The 20,497-nt window shown below is 40.7% G+C and overlaps 1 protein-coding gene across 2 annotated transcripts in view; it reads right to left on the bottom strand.

Annotated features, from left to right (window-relative positions):
* The window catches only part of LOC117527824 (WAS/WASL-interacting protein family member 2-like), a 32,835-nt gene extending 15,668 nt beyond the window's left edge, over positions 1-17,167 (bottom strand). Inside the window, exons 1-3 of one of the 2 annotated variants that reach the window (XM_034190328.1) lie at positions 16,991-17,167; positions 10,484-10,595; positions 4,570-4,858 (exon numbers count right to left, since the gene is read on the bottom strand). In XM_034190328.1, coding sequence (XP_034046219.1) covers positions 4,570-4,858; positions 10,484-10,546 — 352 coding nt within the window. In that variant the 5' untranslated portion in view covers positions 10,547-10,595; positions 16,991-17,167. The remainder of the gene's footprint in view (positions 1-4,569; positions 4,859-10,483; positions 10,596-16,990) is intronic. The other variant, XM_034190329.1, reaches the window with a different exon arrangement.
* Positions 17,168-20,497: the final 3,330 nt, after the last annotated feature.

Raw genomic sequence — 20,497 nt, 5'->3', positions numbered from 1 at the left:
TGTAGGTCTTTGGAGCAGGTCTGTGGGTTGACTATGACTGTTCTCACCATCATTCGCTGCAACGTATCTGAGGTTTTTCTTAGCCTGCCACTTTGGGCCTTAACTAGTAATGTACCTGTGGTCTTCCATTTCCTCATTATGTTCCTCACAGTAGAAACTGACAGCTTAAATCTCTGAGATAGCTTTTTGTATCCTTCTCCTAAACCATGATGTTGAAAAATCTTTGTTTTCAGGCCATTTCAGAGTTGTTTAGAGGGTCCCATGTTGCCACTCATTAGAAGAGGGGAAACATTTGCAAATGACCACCTTAAATACCCTTTCTCATGACTGGATTCACCTGTGTAAGGAGGTCAAGGGTTAATGAGCTTACCAAACCAATTTTGTGTTCCAATAATTAGTGCTAAATGTATTCAAATCAATAAATAAATTTATGCACCTGCCCAATTTTGTTTAAATAATTATTGCACACTTTCTGTAAATACTACAAACGTCATTTCACTTCTCAAATATCAGTGTGTTCATCTGCTACATGATATATTTAACTGAAATTTCTGATCCAGACAACTAATGATTTATAAAGAAAAATTATGAAAATTATCAGGGGTGCCCAAACTTTCGCATACAACTGTAACTGGAAGAATGTGAAGTCACCAACTGTTACTGAATGGAAACAGGTAACTATGATGGAAAAAAATGGCTGCATTGTTACAAATAAAATGTACCTTTTTAACCGGAGATGGTACATGGTACAAGAATATTTTTGTGTTTAAAGTATAGGGGTGTGGAAAGTTTTGGGAAGTGGTTCTGACACAAAGTTAACCTGTTTTTATATATATATATATATATATATATATGGTGGGCCAATAAAATGTTACCATTTTTTGATCGTACACAAGTTTTTGAAATGAGAACACTTACTCAAAGATTTTATTTACAGACTTAACAGAAGCATCAAATTAACATTTGATACCAAAGGTTGCCCACTTTGTCTCTTGTTTTCTGCACAGTTCAATAATTGATGACATGTTCAATCCACGCTTCTCTTCTTTGGATTACAGCTGCAACACGCACACCGACGTTTGTGATGACATTGCCACACATCTCAAGAGGGATTCTCTGAATTTGCTGACGGATGTTGGTCTTCAGGGCCTCAATGGTCTGTCGGTTGTTATAACTGCCTACGAATTAAAAAAGTGGTAACATTTTATTGGCCCCACCCTGTGTATATATAATCTATTATTGCACTTGATATGTATTTACTGATGTATGTGCTTTTGTAGCATAGGCAGCAATAATTATGTACATTGTACTTTTATTATTACTATTTTTATTTTATGTTATTAAATGACTACTACTACTTATTTTTAGCACTTGTCTCAGGTAATGTTTTGGATTGTGTGTGTGTGTGTGTGGGGGGGGGGGGGGGGGGGGGGGGGGTTGGAACCCTAAATAAAAGGTTCCAAAAAATAAAAAATAAAATGAGAAGACGATAGATGTGCCAAAGAGATGGACAAAAACACATCCTCTGACCCATGTTTTCTGTTGCCATGCAAGGACAACTTGAAACAGAAAGCAAAGAGGACAAACAATGTGAACCAACTTTGGAAAAGTTGCCAGAAGAGAGAATCGCAGCAGATACCCATCAGGTCATGGATGGAAGACCTCAGGCAAGAACTTCTTGGAGATTGTGTGGTTTGAGGACCCAAAATTATCCACAGCCAGTGGATGAGGATGAGTCCTTTGATGGAACAGAAGATGATGACAGCAACCTGACATTCAGTTTCTCTTCTGATGCAGATGATCCGAGTGGAGAAAACAGAGTTTACCGAAATTATCACAGTTCTTCTCCATCACAAAGCTTTTGGCTTTTTCAGAAATGAGAACGAGGGTTTTTTTTTGTTTTTTTTTTAACCTCGCAGTGGATAGTTAATCTTCATTTTTTTATTCTGAAGAAAATGTTTGGCCTTTGACACCTAAGCATCAAAGCAATTATATGAATGTCCCAAAGCATTGCAGTCTACGAAGATTCATGTTGACTATTATCACTGCTATCCTTGAGCACATCCAATGACAACTTGAACATAATCAACTGAACCCCACTTCTGAGATGTCTCATACATGAGATTGACATTTATTATATGGATGTTGATGTTATGAAATGATCAGCTTCCCTAGGTGTGTCTACAATGTGGACTATTAGAGTTTTTAAATATCTGATCAAATGAATTAGTGGCAACACTGATCTTTCACCTTGACCACCAGATATGCTCCCGAGTTCAACCAATTGGCACAAAAAAAAATTGCACTCACTACCTTCCAAGAAATACCAACCAAACATTTGGTCACTCATTTCCCGTAAATGACCCCGTGCTCTTGCACCATTATCTTCACTGACTCACGTTTTCAGCGCGACCTGCTCTCGACAGGCTTAGCGTGCTTTGTCATACTTCACGTTTCTGAGGGATTCATTCAACTGACATGCAAGTCATGCACAGCATGTACATCAGTTCATTTTCCCAGCCAGACAGAAACATCAAACTGGAATGCGTGTATCAAATATCAGCCTCTATGCAAGATGCTCTGTGCTCACTTGTATCCAGCCGCACAAGTCACCTGTCCAGAGCTATTCAACAGAAATCCTTCCAGAGTATCAGCCATGTGGCTGGCTCACTAAAAACATGTCATTAGTCATGTCAATGAGGAAAAGGTAAAACAGGAAAATCAGGAAATAGTTTTCACTACAAAAACAAATAAATGGAAATCACAGCACAAACAACAACAGGTGTGACAACGCATTAAAAAAAGGGACCAAAAACAAATCAGGTGTGAAAGACAAGATGTATGCTAGAAATACAGAAATTTGGCAGAAAGCAGGTTGTGTGGCACTCACTGATGATCTAAAATTTTAATTCTAAAATTGAAGCCCTGACCATGTTTGAATTTATTTGGAGATTCGGTCAATACAAAGATCAGGTCAGCCAGTTCATTAAAGGGGTTCTGTTGTGCGACGCACAGTTTACAGTTAAATATGCCATTTATTATGAGATACCAACGTCTGATAATTCTCTGGATGCGATTTCAGCTCAGTTTAACCCTGAAATGAGTTTAGACTGCTGCGCCCTATGTTATGGAACTTCATATCCTGACTCCTCCTTTCTCTGTGACACGCCCACTGAGCCCGTCTGCACTGCGTGACATATAGGGTTTGTCTGCATAATGTTTCTCCAGCTCGCATTTGATTTGGGAGAGGGAGGTGTGGTGAGGTGCACCTCCTTTCCACTTCTGACAGAATCAAGGAGGTTCCTCAGCACGTGCACAAGAACAAATTAAGGCTTTCTGGTCCGGGAATGTTCTCTGAGGGCCATACATGTAATCAAATTAGGCTAATAGCCGCAACAGCCACATTCAGACTTCATTCTGAAAATCTTGGTCCCACAACTAATGTGATTCATTTCCCCATCTGCCGTTTTTAAACACAAAAAGACAAACTGTCCTTTTAGCAGATGTTTGGTGACTTTAATGAGAAAGAAAGAAAACTCCTGCAAGTGCTCTTAAACTGTCTGTGCTTAATGCTGTGTACAATTTATGTTTCATTTACAGCTGAAGGGGGGAAAAAAACAAACAAACAAGCAAAAACAAAAACTCCAAATGGCGCCAGGAATAGCGGACTTAATAAGGGACTCAGTTTAATTCATTTTATATAGCAATTCAGCGCAAGTTACCCCATGGTGCTTCACAATGGTAAGGCCGGTGTCGCCGACTGAATGGTCCCCCCCTGCCTTCAGTGCGCATGTGTCATTAGCCGCAGTTCACGGATTATCACCTCATTTCTGCTTCAAACTGCACTCCAGTCATCATCTATCTCAGTGAAATATCTGAACAGTCAGACCAAAAAACAATTTGTAAAAATGTGATTTGATTTGCATTTCAAACAATCTATGAATGAGGCTTGAAACAGATTTGGAAAATGGATTTCATGTGATTTTTGATTGTTCAGACTTGCCACATGGAATCAGACTCAAATTGGTAATGTACATAAATCTGACTTTTACTGGCAGTTTGAACAGGGCCAAAGTCACCTAATAAGACCTTCTGATTTGTGAAGGTTAATTTTCTTTTTTTGGGAGGGGGGGACTGTAGCAATATGACCAGGTTATTTATACTCAACATGTTCAATATTTGTTGTTGAGCTTTTAATAAGTGATGCAACTATGAGGCGGTCTGTACATTAATTGGATGAAATCAAGAAGTATGATGAACTATACTGTGGCTTTAACAGTTCAACGTCTGAATGGACCCTTCAGCAACCATGACTGCAACCCAGACCGGCAGTCATCACAAAGAATAAACTGAAGATTTTGCATTGGAACAGCATTAGTGCATGAACTTGTACGTTTTGGAGTTTTGGACCCTCTGGCTTTGGTTCAGTTAAGTGTTGTAATGAAAGACGCCCCATTTAAATGAAAACTCTTCAGTCTGGACAGAAACAGCGACGGCTGGCTACAACTAATTAATCTCTTGCACCTTGCATACAGCCTGACAGTGACCAGGTGCAAGGTGTGATCTTACGCTCTAGTGATACGGAAGGGTTCTTATCGTTGCTCAGCTTCTTCTGCTCTTCAGACAGCACCCCCTGCAGTTTGGGCTGGCTCTGTTGTTGGTTTAAATACTGGTATAAACGAATGTAAGGGTGGTCTGTGCTTGGTGCTGTTGCTGGGCTCTTACTGTCGAGCAACGGCGCACTACGGTCGTTCACCACCGCCACCTTTTTCAGCTTGGTGCCTTTACAGATGTCGGACAGCAGGGCACCACGACCTCTGGCCTCCTCTCGGTTCAGCTTGGGATGAGCAGTGTTGGCCTGGGGAGGGGTGGGGTCGTGTACAGGCACAGTGAGAGGAACAGGAGAATAAAAGTACAGGATGATGGCTGGACTCTTTAGAAGGTTGAACCTTACTCCACTGACACCAACAGAAAAGATTGTAAAACAAGAAAAAGTGATGAAAGCAAAAGAGAGCAAAGCAACTCATGACAGAGCATCCACTACCAGCTTTGAGAAGCATTTCTACCAATTTCCACCATTTCTTTAAGAAGGATTTCTATCAATGGCCAACTTGAACAGTTGTCATCAAAAACAACATTCCACACAAATCAATTTAACAAACACCAACCTCCCAATAAGAAAATACTTCTGGGATTACGCAAAGTATTTCTTACATACCATATTGTTCTAAACATAAGATGCTTTTTCTCTGAAATATATCTGAAAAGGGGGTTGTGTTATAATCTGGGTGGTCCCACATTCAAAAAATATGTACGTATAGAATATGCTCTTTAATGACGGTGGTTCGACTTTGGAACAAATTCAATTTATTAAACTTGTAGAGTGCCAAATCACGACAGTGTCATCTCAAGGTGCTTCACATAAAACAACTCAACAATAAAAACCAACACAAATTCAATCAAAAAGCATGATGAAAAGGTTAAAAACATGATAAAAAAGTTAAAAATAAATAAATAAAAGAATAAAAGGATAGCAAAAAAAATATATTAATCATATAAAATAGCAAACAAATGCATCTTCAGACATGACTTAAGTCTCCACAAAGTATGACTGCCTCACTAAAACAGGGAGATCATTCCACAGGACCGGGGCACGATAGGAAAAAGCTCTATGTCCCACAGACTTTTTCTTCACCCCTAGGGACACAATCCTGTGTCCTGTGAGCGCAGAGCCCGGGCCACTAGCTTAAGTAGATCCGCCAAGTAGGGTGGTGCCAGTCCGTGAACAATTTTATAGGCCAGTAGCAGGACCTTAAAATCTGATCTCACAGAGACCGGCAGCCAGTGAAGAGGCGCCAAAATGGGAGTAATGTGGTCAAACCTTCTGCTTCGTGTCAAGAGTCTGGCAGCAGCATTTTGAACCAATTGAAGTCCCCTGATTCTGGACTGCGGCAACCCAGAAAATAAAAACATTGCAATAATCCAATCTAGAGGAAACAAATGCATGTATCAGGGTCTCAGCATCACCCATAGACAGGATAGGACGGATCTTCACTATATTTCGCAGATGGAAGAAAGCAGTCCTCGTGATGTCTCTAATGTGGAGGTCAAAGGACAACATAGGATCAAAAATTACCCCAAGATTCCTCACTTTGTCCGTATGCTCTACAACACACAAACCTAAACTAAGCACTAGCTGGTCAACCCGATGCCAATGTCTCGCTGGACCAAGAACCATCATTTCAGTCTTATCAGAGTTCAAAAGCAGGAAATAACGAGACATCCAGCTTCTCACTGAAACAAAGCAATCCTCCAGGGATTTTACATAAGATTACCAGCAGTTATTGGCATGTACAATTGAGTATCATCAGCGTAGCAATGAAAGGCAATCCCAACAACAACAAATGCCTTTACACTGATTTCACACAAAGATCTTCACACAAATGTGAACTTTAATAATATACATGAATATAGCTGCAAACAGTGATGGTGGGGCCAAGTAACACTCCCTCGGAAATAATAACACCAGATTTTTTGTACACTTCCACACAATGGAATCCACAGCCCAAGCACCAACTTTGGGTTTTGATAGCATTCCAAACTTGATAGCAAACCCTAATCTGAAACTTGCTATCAAGTCATACCTCAAAGCTTTTGTGAGGCATGACTTTACTTCCCATTTAATTTATCACTGATTTCAGTTGCCTGTGACAAATTAACTCAATTATTAATTAATAATTAACTAAAAATCTGACTATGGAGAGAATTGTGAGACTTGGTCTGAAGATCAACTGTAGCAATTTTCATGGAGACTAGAAAAACTCTATGACCTGTGGAAAGATTTTATTCAACTCAAGACTGTGATTTTACTAGTGGTATGGATCTATCAGTCTGCAGCCAGTCTGCTCTGCGTAAGCCTGATCCCGTCAGATCTCAAAAGCTAGCAGTGTGGGACCCGATTATTACTTTGATGGGAGACCTCTTCGGAACACCAGGGGCTGTGTGTTTCTCCAGGTAAAGCTGGAGTTGCGTCAGGAAGGGCATCCAGCATAAAATGTGTGCAAAATACCAATGCAGATCTGGCTGAATCCGCTGTGGAGACCCTGAACAAAATGCGAGTAGCCGAAAGGACAACAACGGCAACTGAATCTTTCAGTATCTCACATTTCAATTCAATACCAATTCATGGGTTCATGAGTCGATTCAAAATGGATTTTCAATTCAAAAAATTATTTCTGATTCTAAATTAATTTGGTACATAGAGCTGCTAATTTATGCTAACAAAGGTGATGTGGCAAATGAAGTGTGTCCAAGATTATCTACAGTATTCGTGTGTCTGAGCGCCCTGAGTGTTCCGTGTGAAATTCTGTTTGAAGTGGGGGTGCGTGTTTGCACAAACTTGCCCAAATATTATGTTTGTTGCACCACTCATTTCTTTTTTTTTCTTTTTTTTATTCTTTATTTTTAAAAAAGTGGAAAAAAACAACACCAAGTATAACGATACAACCATATCATACAATATCCATTTTTTTTCCCCTCTTTCCTTGTTTTTATAACAAAAACGCTGAACTGATAGGGAGAGATAAACAATGTGCAGAGTAAATTCTGAACAAAGTCTGTTTGTAAAGGCTTTATATATCTGACCCATTTTTTCCTCAACTTAACCAAAGTCCCGTTTTTGAGCCAAACTGAAAATGTAAACAATTCCATTAGATAAATCTCATTTACTATATTTATCCACTCAGAAATAGTTGGGGGATCAGGAAGGTGCCAACATCTTGTAATTGCCTTCTTGGTTGCTGCTGCACCACCCATGTCAAGAAGATCTCTGATTTCCTCACAAATAAAGAATAAATCACCTGTCTGTGTCTATTTTTTTCTTTCATATCCTTTTTTGTCATTTATTAAATGTGTTCCTTGTCAGCTGTTGTTTGGTGCTTAAGCTGCTTTGGCATTCACGGAAACTTCAAACGTTCCTACCTGTTTAAATCCAGGCGACTCTGCAGTTAAATATTTTGTTTATTGTTGTCCAGTTTTGGTCCTCGTTAAGCTACAACATTCATAATTTCCCCATCAGCCTCTCACTGAAAAGAGTGGACCATGCAGACTGCCGCTGACTATCAACACATGAATCAATCTCTCTCACACCTAAAACGGCAAACAAACGTGTGGGCCAATGGGAAAGCTGTCTGCTCAAAGTTTGGAACACGCACAAAACTTTCAAAGTTTGCAGACATCAGCTGACAAGAAACTAATTCTGCGGATGGATAAAGGACTTGTGTGACAAAAATGAACACAAACTGATACTTTTACTTAATCAGTCAGTATGACTGGTACTATAAAGCTAGCCACTGTCCCAGAAAACTTCCTGTTTCTTGCACAATTATTTCAAAATAAGAGCATAGGCCACATCAGAAGCCAGATGCGGGAGAAACACAAAAAACATTGTGAAAACTTTTTTTTTTCCTTTTTACAATTAATTTACTTTAGGTGGGTATTTAATGAACTTTAATTAATAATAAATACATTACACAAGGGTGTGTAATGCTCAACCCTGGGCCCTCAGACACAAATATATGCTAGTTTTATATGTGAAAAAGGCAACATAAACAAAAGCAAATCTGTGAATAAAGGTATTTATTTTCCAGGATCCTCTTGAAATGAAACAGACATTGGAACTAGTTATTCTTTTTGCATATGCCAAATTGGCTGGATAATACGGCAGGCAAATCCACATATTTTGCTTAACCTTGTCTGATTTAGTTTTTTTTTTCCCTCTGTTGATTATGTATGGTTGGAATCCCCAGAATAACATCCAGATAGGAGTGGAGGTCTCACCCTTGAGCAATTTGCATAAAACTCAAAAATCCAATATGGCCAACCAGCACAACATGAGTATCTCCTAAATATGCTATATCTCCAAAACTAAGTCATCTTCATGTCTAATCACAGGTGTCTGACATCTAGGAACCCACTAGTAACATGTAAGCTTAAATACCTGCATTACAACATCATGAAACTAAAAAAAAAAGCTAAAAATTGATAATCGGGTAAGACTGAGAGTGTTATGTGTATATTTGTCAAAATTGCTTCCTTTTCTAATAGGACATTCACTATAATCTGTAATGTAAAATATAACTTGTCATTTAAATAAGGAGTTTATATCATGAAATGAACGGTCACTGTATCGTCATCTGGTGTCTTACGTTTTACAACTGAAATCTTGTGGGTGAATCCTCATTTGACAGCATCCTGCACTGGATTAAAGTCATGTATAATATAATTTTATGCTTCAGATTTTTCCACAGCAGTGATATTGAGAAGACTTCTGAAACTAAAATAAATTAATTAAGAGCAATAATAAAGTATTATTAAATTAATACAAATTCTCACTCCATTTCAGGATAGATGGCAAATCATTTTTCTCATCACACCTGAAGCAATGTGTCACTTATGACAGCAATATCTGTTGTCTTTTCAGGTGCACGATGGCTGACCAATGTTTCTTCGCTGTGAGATATGGAGAGGATTGTTTGGCAGAAAAAGATCTATGCTCCAAGAACAGAGGTTCATTCTGGTGTCGCCGACCAAACGGTCCCCCTGCCTTCACTGCGCATGCGGCATTTGGGGCCACAGCATCACGTCTGAGTCTAACTCTCTTCAATCAAAGCAATCAAAGGGAATAATGTGATTATTAGCCATCAGATTACAAGATAAAACCTCTTAAATCATTCTAAAGTCAATTTTAAGCAGAAACGAGGCCATGTTAAGCAGAAATAAGGCGATAATCGCCTCATTTCGCTACTGACGCACCAAAATGACATAAGCGCAGCTGTATATCACACGTCTGCCATGCTGCTGCTGCGCTCTGATCAGTCCGCTGTCTTTTATTATAAAATAATGCTGAATTCATGTGGAAATGATTGTTGTAGAAAAGCTTCAGATATCTGTCGCTGAGATAGCTGATGACTGGAGTGCAGTTTTAAGGAGAAATGAGGTGTTAATCAGTGGATCGCAGCTGATGCTTAGAAATGACAATGCTGACTGCAGAAATGACGCATGCACAGTGAAGGCAGGGGGGACTGATTTTTAGGGGGGACCTTTCGGTCGGCGACAATGGATAAGAAGCATCATTAAAGCCAGCAAACTTTGTAGTGGTGGACCTTGTAAAGATCCGAAGGAATAATTAGCACTGGACTCTGATGTCACAATATTTTAATCACAAACACTGTGTTTCCAAATAGACTTCCAAAACCAACATTTTGCATAATTACAACCATAAAAGTGTACCATCAGAAGATTCTGGTCCAGTTGAACACTATCTGTCTTGTGCAGAAATCTGCAATGTCATTTGGACGGCTATATCAGTTCTTTTACACGTTCTTTTATCAGCAGGAGGTCATTTCATATCCCAGTGTAAACAGCACAGGATGCACATAAAATGTGCACTCACAGTACTCCATCCATGTGCGGTGCAGCTTACCTGGCTGAAGGTGGGGGGAGGAGGAGGGCCCCCTGGTGGTGGAGGAGGAGGAGGGATGGGCATGCTGAGGTCGTGGTCAGTTGGATAAACATACACACACACCCAGATCACTCTGCAAGAAACATTAAGGCAAACATTACAGACACAGATTCCTCACTCAGCTTCTTAAGTGCTGCAATCAGGACATCCATCAATACCGCAAAGATCACAACATGTTCCACAGAGTCAAAAATCAATGAACCTCAATAAAGGTGCAGAAGCCTTGTTATTTATTTTATTTTTGGGGGGCGATGCTGTGTGTCTGACCTGTCACCCCGTCATTGAGTTTTCTTATCCTGTGCCATTTGGTCATGATAAATAACTAATCTCATAAGAACTGGGCTAAACTGAGTTATGTTTCAATGATATACTGCAGTACTGCCATGTGTGTATGAGTGCTCTCTCAAAACAAAAGCACCAATAAGAATACTGTTAAAATACTGGACTAATAAGCAGTATAATGCACTACATTTGTTTTATTTGAACGAAACAATCTCTTGCATTAATATTATTTTGGCAAGATTTTATATCAGGTTGTAAATTTCTCTAAGGGGATAAATAAAATATACATTATCATCATTATTATTGAGAAGATAGCTGCAACAATAAGAATGGGTGATTTTGTTGGGGAATAATGCCCAGTTGTGCAGACTGCGACATTGTCGTAGCCAAGCAGCTAGTGCGGCTGTTTCCAGAGCAAAGGGTTCCCGGGTCAAGGCCATCTCTGCCCATTCACCATTTAATGTGGAGTCACACCAGGAAGGACATCCAGTGTAAAACTTGTGCCAAATCAGCATGCAGATGAGCTGTGGGCAATCCCAAGTGAACAAGAGGGAAGCTGAAAGTTGAACTAGTGCATACTTTCATGTCCCCCCCCCCAAAATGAAGACTGAACACTAATAAGGAAGAGGGGCGGCGCGGGCCCCTCCTGCTGCAACCTTCACCCACTTTGCCTCAATTCGGATGATGGACTGCTTCAAGTTTAGTGCACATAAACAATGTCAAATGTATATGTGTTGTCTAATTCTGATGTGTGCCATTATTACAGTAAACAAGTAATATTTGTGGATTAATTGCTGTATCTTGTCTGAGGTAACTGGAGTACAAACGTAATTTTGCTGTTGTTGCACTCATGTAATGACAATAAATCTCATCTCATCTAATAATGACTGAATCTTGTAGAGCAGGTAGATGAGTGGATAAGGAGGTGGCCCGCCAATATGCAGACCAGGACCTGCTCATGCTACCTGTTTGTGTCTTTGGAAGACATTTAAATCTGTATTGTCTCAGTCCACCCAACTGTAGGTACTGGCTGAGGCCGGGGAAGGAATCTGCATTGGTGGTGTCCCGTGCAGTTTCAATTCAATTTCAATTTATTTTCCTTTATATAACACCAAATCACAGCAGAGTTGCCTCAAGGCGCTTCACACAGGTAAAGTCTAACCCTACCAACCCCCAGAGCAACAATGGTAAGGAAAAACTCCTTCTGAGGAAGAAACCTCAAGCAGACCAGACTCAAAGGGGTGACCCGCTGCTTGGGCCATGCTACAAACGTAAATTACAGAAACAATTCACAGAACAATTCACGGACTAATATACAAGAATTGCTGTTGGTGCATAGGACAGGAGGGTCGCCAACACAAATACAACTCCCATCTCTGGATGGAGCTGCACCTTAAACAGAATCAGGCATCAGAAAGACAAAAAAATACTGTATAATTTGCCAGCATTAATCAACAAGAAAAACAGAAGAAATACTAAGGTGATCGCCGGCCGCTAGCCCTAAGCTTCACTAAAAGACCCAGAATTTAGGTAAAGTTGAGGCTGCAGCCCGCTCCAATTACTAATAACATGAATTAAAAGAGTAAAAAGCGTTAAACAAAACTGTACCAGTATGCTAGCCATATGAAAGGGAAAATAAGTGTGTCTTAAGTCTGGACTTGAAAGTCTCCACAGAATCTGACTGTTTTATTGACACAGGGAGACCATTCCACAGAACAGGGGCACGATAAGAGAAAGCTCTGTGACCCGCAGACTTCTTATTCACCCTAGGGACACAAAGTAGTCCTGCACCCTGAGAACGTAAAGCCCGGGCCGGTACGTAAGGTTTAATTAGGTCAGCTAGGTAGGGAGGTGCCAGTCCATGAATAATGTTATAGGTTAGCAGCAGAACCTTAAAATCTGATCTCACTGGGACAGGAAGCCAATGAAGAGATGCCAAAATAGGTGTAATGTGGTCGAACTTTCTGCTTCGTGTCAAAAGTCTGGCTGCAGCATTTTGAACCAATTGGAGCGCCCTAATGTGCAGGTAGACTTTCATCCGCTTGATTGGCCGGAATCCAAAGACAAGACACAGGGCCTGTATAGGACTTCTTATAGTTAAGACGACTGAAATACAACCCCTGGCAAAAATTATGGAATCACCGGCCTCGGAGGATGTTCAATCAGTTGTTTAATTTTGTAGAAAAAAAGCAGATCACAGACATGACACAAAACTAAAGTCATTTCAAATGGCAACTTTCTGGCTTTAAGAAACACTATAAGAAATCAGGAAAAAAAATTGTGGCAGACAGTAACTGTTACTTTTTTAGACCAAGCAGAGGGAAAAAAAAAATGGAATCATTCAATTCTGAGGAAAAACCTATGGAATCATGCAAAACAAAAGAACGCTCCAACACATCACTAGTATTTTGTTGCACCACCTCTGGCTTTTATAACAGCTTGCAGTCTCTGAGGCATGGACTTAATGAGTGACAAACAGTACTCTTCATCAATCTGGCTCCAACTTTCTCTGATTGCTGTTGCCAGATCAGCTTTGCAGGTTGGAGCCTTATCACGGACCATTTTCTTCAACTTCCACCAAAGATTTTCAATTGGATTATGATCCGGACTATTTGCAGGCCATGACATTGACCCTATGTGCCTTTTTGCAAGGAATGTTTTCACAGTTTTTGCTCTATGGCAAGATGCATTATCATCTTGAAAAATGATTTCATCATCCCCAAACATCCTTTCAATTGATGGAATAAAAAAAGTGTCTAAAATATCAACATAAACTTGTGCATTTATTGATGATGTAATGACAGCCATCTCCCCAGTGCCTTTACCTGACATGCAGCCCCATATCATCAATGACTGTGGAAATTTACATGTTCTCTTCAGGCAGTCATCTTTATAAATCTCATTGGAACGGCACCAAACAAACGTTCCAGCATCATCACCTTGCCCAACGCAGATTCGAGATTCATCACTGAATATGACTTTCATCCAGTCATCCACAGTTCACGATTGCTTTTGCTTAGCCCATTGTAACCTTGTTTTTTTCTGTTTAGGTGTTAATGATGGCTTTTGTTTAGTTTTTCTGTATGTATATCCCATTTCCTTTAGGCGGTTTCTTACAGTTCGGTCACAGACGTTGACTCCAGTTTCCTCCCATTCTTTCCTCATTTGTTTTGTTGTGCATTTTTGATTTTTGAGACATATTGCTTTAAGTTTTCTGTCTTGACGCTTTGATGTCTTCCTTGGTCTACCAGTATGTTTGCCTTTAACAACCTTCCCATGTTGTTTGTATTTGGTCCAGAGTTTAGACACAGCTGACTGTGAACAACCAACATCTTTTGCAACATTGCATGATGATTTACCCTCTTAAGAGTTTGATAATCCTCTCCTTTGTTTCAACTGACATCTCTTGTGTTGGACCCATGATTCATATCAGTCCACTTGGTGCAACAGTTCTCCAAGGTGTGATCACTCCTTTTTAGATGTAGACTAACGAGCAGATCTGATTTGATGCAGGTGTTAGTTTTGGGGATGAAAATTTACAGGGTGATTCCATAATTTATTCCTCAGAATTGAGTGAGTCCATATTTTTTTCCCTCTGCTTGGTCTAAAAAAGTAACCGTTACTGACTGCCACAATGTTTTTTCTTGATTTCTTATAGTGTTTCTTAAAGCCAGAAAGTTGCCATTTGAAATTACTTTAGTTTTGTGTCATGTCTGTGATCTGTTTTTTTTTTTCTACAAAATTAAACAACTGAATGAACATCTTCCGAGGCCGGTGATTCCATAATTATTGCCAGGGGTTGTATAAATGACAAATTTTTACATTTTAATTTGGGTAAATTTATTGTTATATTCATTTACTAATAACAGATTAAGCCCATCCATCCATCCATCCATCCATTTTCTTCCGCTTTATCCGGAGTTGGGTCGCGGGGGCAGTAGCTCAAGCAAAGCCGCCCAGACCTCCCGATCCACACACACCTCCCCCAGCTCCTCTGGGGGAACCCCAAGGCGTTCCCAAGCCAGCTGAGAGATGTAGTCCCTCCAGCGTGTCCTGGGTTTTCCCCGGGGCCTCCTCCCAGTGGGACATGCCCGGAACACCTCTCCAGCGAGGCGTCCAGGGGGCATCCAGAAAAGATGCCCGAGCCACCTCAACTGACTCCTTTCGACGTGGAGGAGCAGCGGCTCGACTCTGAGCTCCTCCCGATTAAGCAAAATAAATAAATAAATAACTGATAGATTAAATCGATAAAAAATTATTGCGAGGCGCAGGCCTAAACTGAATCCTGTTAAGAGTGATTTTTTTTTTTGTCCAAGTGTCTTTCCCAGAGCAGAGAGCAATGTAATAAACCTGGAGTTCATGCATTCTAGCTTAGCACCCTTTCTTTTCAAGAGTGGGACAACAAGTCCTTTCTTCTAGTCAGTACAGATGATACCTAATCTTCACCCACCAGGAGTTTAGCTCCAAAACCACAGATCATTCCCTGCCCTCAGCTGTTTCAAAGAGTTTGTAATGAATCTCACAAAAATTTGATGTTTCACAGTTGACCTCTGATTCAATCACAACAACATCACTGGAGATAGCCAACATTCCAGCAGGAGAATCAGCCTTAGACAACTGCTCAAAGTCACCAACACAACAAGACAGAACAGCAGAGGAATATGACTGCAGTGGGAGGAAACATACGTTTGGAGGAACAATGTCCTTTGATTCCTCTATTCAATGTAATTTCAAGTCAATTTATTTAATTTACTATATAGCACCAAATCACAACAAAGCTGCCTCAAGGCACTTCACACAAGCAAGGTCAAACCTTACCAACCCCCAGAGCAAGCACACAGGCAACAGTGGTGAGGGAAAACTCCCTCTGATGATTTGAGGAAGAAAACTGAAGCAGACCAGACTCAGAGGGGTGACTCATTGCTTAGGCCATTCTAACAGTTACAAGGTTTTCACAAAGCTTTACAAAGGTGAAGAAACAGAAAAGGCTCTAAGCAGACTTAAGGTCATATCACGCACTAGGACTCCTCTGGATAATGTTCAGAATGTCCTCAGATATGAAACAGCTCCTCCTATGGACACTGGTTATTCCAATGCAACTTTCAGAGTCTTTTTGCAGAGGAAATCACACATTCTATATCACTAGGTGTGCCCATGTCTGAAACTCCTACCAGATTGTACAAGAATGCTCAGTCTGATTATCTTGAAGTGTGGCGAGATATGATGTAATATTCTGAGTGTGCGTGTGCATGATGTTCTTTTGTACTTGGCTCTTCTGTCTTCCACTAAAGTACTGCAGGGGCCTGTTTCAGAAATGCGGTTCAACAAAGTCTGAGCTTATCTCTGAAATCTAAGTTGATTTACCCTGAGACGGGAAACCAAACCAGCTAATTTGAGTTAGTTTAATCAACTCAGAGCATGTTCATTCTGACTTCATGTGTGCAAAAGATAACATTACTGGGAGTCCTGATGCTGGGATTCATCATAGCAACCATGAAATTTCAGGGCAAGTGATGCACCTGAAACAGAGTGAGAAACTTGAGAGAAAAAAAATGCTGCTTGAGTCAAAGTGTAAGTTTGATTTATTTAATCACAACTATAATATTTAATACACTGGTTACTATGCTTACTATGTTACTATGCTTTCTACCCTTTTAAACGGCGCGGGCCACGGCCTCAACTTTAAAGTCTGGGTCTTTTAGTGAAGCTTAGGGCTAGTGGCCGGCGATCACCTTGGTATTTATTTTGTTTTTCTTATAACTTAATGCTGACAAATTATACTGTATTTGTTGTCTTTCCGATGCACAATTGTTTTTTTTTCTCTTTTTGAGAAAAAAAAAATCACAGTTTACGTGTTTGTTTTTTCCACAGTAATCACTGCTCGTCCGGACATCACACAGGCGTTAAAATGCAAATTATCTAACCGATAACTTAGCTAAAAATAAATAAAACGAAAGAATAGAACATCCGATCCGGCTGAGCTAGCAGCTAACATTAGCGAGCATCATCATATCGGGCTAATGCTAACCTGTTAGCAGCAGTGACTTTAAATTATTTTAATTAATACACAATCACAATCTGTATTGAGTTTGCGTACAGTGACTAACCGTTATTTTTATTAAAATATGGTGACAGCTTGCTAGCCTGTTAGTGTTAGCTCAGTGATGGCATTCGCAGAAAACCTACCTATGAGCGTCTGCTGCTGCTGCTGTTTCACGTCTTTCATTATATCAAGAGATTTGATGGAGAAGCTGCAGAGAAGAAAAAATTGACGCAATGTTTTAATGTCAGATTTCTGAGAACAGAAGCGACTACAGCTGACGAGGTCCAACCAGCAAAACTACTACCGCCACCCACTGGACGCTTAGTGGAGCTACACCAAGTTAACTTCTTGGAGAATTACCGCCACCACGTGGACAAACGTGTGAAACACCATACGACACACACACACACACACACACACACACACACACACACACACACACACACACACACACACACACACACACACACACACACACACACAGAGATTACAAAATGGAGTAAATTCATTTTTTTCCTCAGAACACACAATACCCCATAATAACAATGTGAAAAAGTTTTCTTTTAGATATTTGCAAATTTATTTAAAATAAAAAAGCTAAGGGGAGGTGATGGTCTAGTGGTTAAAGCGATGGGCTTGAGACCAGAGGGTGAGACCAGAGGATCCTCATTTCAAATCTCAGCCTGACCGGAAAATCACTAAGGGCCCTTAATCCCCTTGTTGCTCCCGGTGTGTAGCGAGTACCTTGTATGGCAGCACCTTCACATTGGGGTGAAAGTGAGGCATTGATGTGTAAAGCACTTTGAGCATCTGATGTAGATGGAAAAGCTATATAGATGCATTCCATTTACCATTTAAATCACATGTACATAAGTATTCACAGCCTTTGCCATGAAGCTAAAAATTGAGCTCAGGTGCATCCTGTTTCCACTGATCATCCTTGAGATGTTTCTGTACCTTAACTGGAGTCCATCGGGGTAAATTCAGTTGATAGGACATGATTTGTGAATATGATGTGAAAATGAGAGCAAGAGAGAGAGAGAGAGAGAGAGAGAGAGAGAGAGAGAGAGAGAGAGAGAGAAAGAGAGAGTGAGTGAGTAAATCAGGAAGTGCAAGAAATTAGTAAGGAAGAAGTGAGGGCAGCTATGAAGAGGATGAAGAATGGAAAGGCAAGTGGAGTTTCTAACCAGATTGTTTAATAAAATTTTGGAAAGTAAGAGGATGCCTGAGGAGTGGAGACAAAGTGTGCTGGTTCCTATTATTAAGAACAAGGGTGATGTGCGGAGCTGCACTAACAACAGAGGCATAAAGCTGATCAGCTACAGCATGAAGTTATGGGAAAGAGTAGTAGAAGCTAGGCTTAGAAAACAGGTGAAGATCTGTGAGCAGCGATATGGTTTCATGCTGAGAAAGAGCACTGCAGATGCAATGTTTGCTCTGAGAGTACTGATGGAGGAGTATAGAGAAGGTGAGAAGGAGTTACATTGTGTGTTTGTGGATTTAGAGAAAGCTTATGACAGGGTGCCAAGATAAGAGTTGCAGTATTGTATGAGGAAGTCTGGAGTGGCAGAGACATATGTGAGGGTAGTGCTGGACAAGAGTAGTGTGACTGCGGTGAGATGTGCAGTAGGAATGACAGATTCATTCAAGGTGGAGGTGGAACCAAAGATCAGCTCTGAGTCCTTTCTTGTTTGCAATGGTAATGGACAGGTTGATGGATGAGATCAAGCCTGGAGAGGTGGAGATATGCTCTGGAAAGTAGGGCAATAAAAGTCAGTAGAAGCAAGACAGAGTACATGTGTGTGAATGAGAAGGAGCCCAGCGGAATAGCGAACTTACAAGAAGCAGAAGTGGTGAAAGTAGATGAGTTTAAATACTTGCGGTCAACTGTCCAAAGTAATGGAGAGTGTGGTAGAGAGGTGAAGAAGAGAATGTAGGGGTGGAGTGGGTGGAGAAAGGTGGCAGGAGTGATTTATGAGGGAAGAAGAGTGAAGGGGAAAGTCTACAAGACAGTTGTGAGACCAGCTATGTTGTACGGCTTACGGTAGCAGTAGCACCAGTGGTGGGAAAACTCTGGCTTCAGAAAGTAAAAGTCCTACCACATATTTGTTCCATCTTCCTAATAAACCAGCTGATTGTAATTAGCTCAACTCTTCAGGCAGGTGAATGAGCTAATTATTGAGATCACCTGTTGTAGGTGCACAGGTGGAAGCAATACATGGTAGGCTTTTAGTTTCCGAAGCCGGAGTTTTACATGTCTGGGTAGCACTAACAAAAAAGACAGGAGGCAGAGTTGGAGGTGGCAGAGCTGAAGATGTTGCAATTCTCTTTAGGAGTGATGAGTATGGACAGGATAAAGAATGAACATATCAGACGGGACAGCTTGGAGACAAAGTCAGAGAAGCAAGATTGGGATGGTTTGGACATATGCAGAGGAGGAACCCAGGGTATATAGGGAGAAGGATGCTGAGGATGGAACTATCAGACAGGAGGAGAAGAGGGAGGCCAAAGAGGAGGTTTCTGGTGTGATCGAGGAAGATACAGAGGACAGGGTGAGATGGAAACGATTGATCTGCTGTGGCTACCCTGGGCAGCCAAAAGAAGAATAAGAAGAAGAAGAAGAAGAATAAGAAGAAGAATGCCAAGTCTTACTTGTGCTGTTACTTTTTGTGAAAGTAACTGAAAAGCAATGCAGGAGTTGTGTAATGCATTACAATTCAGAGACAGCAATATTGTAATGTAACAAGTTACTTTGAAATAACAGTTACTCGCTATTTCTAATGTATTACATTTTGGACATAACCTGCCCAACACCGGTTGTGGATACAAGTGTCAGAAATTAGATTCTTCTGCTGGGTATCTGCAATTATTCTCCTGTACAGGGTGAGGAACTTGCCTATCAGGGAGGAACTCGGAGTACAGCTGTTGTTTTTTTCACATCGAAAGGAGCCAGCTGAGGTGCTTTGGGCATCTGCTGAGGATGCCCCAGTCGTCTCCTTCAGGCGGGCTTCCAGGTACATCCAACTGGGAGGAGGCCCCAGGGAAGACCCAGGACACAGGACACGCTGGAGGGATTATATTTCCCAGATGGTTTGGGAACATTTCTGATCCCCCAGGAAGAGTTGTGGGGCATGGCTGAGAATAGGGACGTGTGGGATGAGCTGCTTAGTCTGCTGCCACCGTGACCCAGACCAGGATAAGTGACAGAAAATGAATGAATTTCAATTAATTCAACCAGGACTTGGACGCAGAATGACCTGTGGGTTATGCTGAAAGCGGTTTTCCAGTCGTCTCAATTAGGTTGTCGTGCTATGTTGATCTACATTGAACAGAAGCTCACAGTTAGAGTCATATGTGTGTGTTTCAAAACACACACAAAAATCTAATGAAAAAAAAAATTACAAGCTAATAAATGTTGACTGTTGCTGCACTGTAGATGGCATCCGATGAAAAAGTGCTGTCGATCATTTACAGTCAACTTGTATTTATACAACTATTTAACTGACCACAGACAGAACAGTTTTTTTGTGGGGCAACAGATGCATTTTTTTCCTTCTCCTTTCCCCCCCCCATTCACTTTCCCACACTCCTGTCCACTTGCGGCAGTAGTGTGGCAACAAGTTTACCAACCGTCAGTAAAACCACCAGAA

The sequence above is a fragment of the Thalassophryne amazonica genome, chromosome 16 (assembly GCF_902500255.1).
Source record: "Thalassophryne amazonica chromosome 16, fThaAma1.1, whole genome shotgun sequence".
NCBI classification, from domain to species: domain Eukaryota; kingdom Metazoa; phylum Chordata; class Actinopteri; order Batrachoidiformes; family Batrachoididae; genus Thalassophryne; species Thalassophryne amazonica.
Note: the sequence above shows the minus strand (reverse complement) of the source record. Positions and strands in the feature narration are given on the sequence as shown.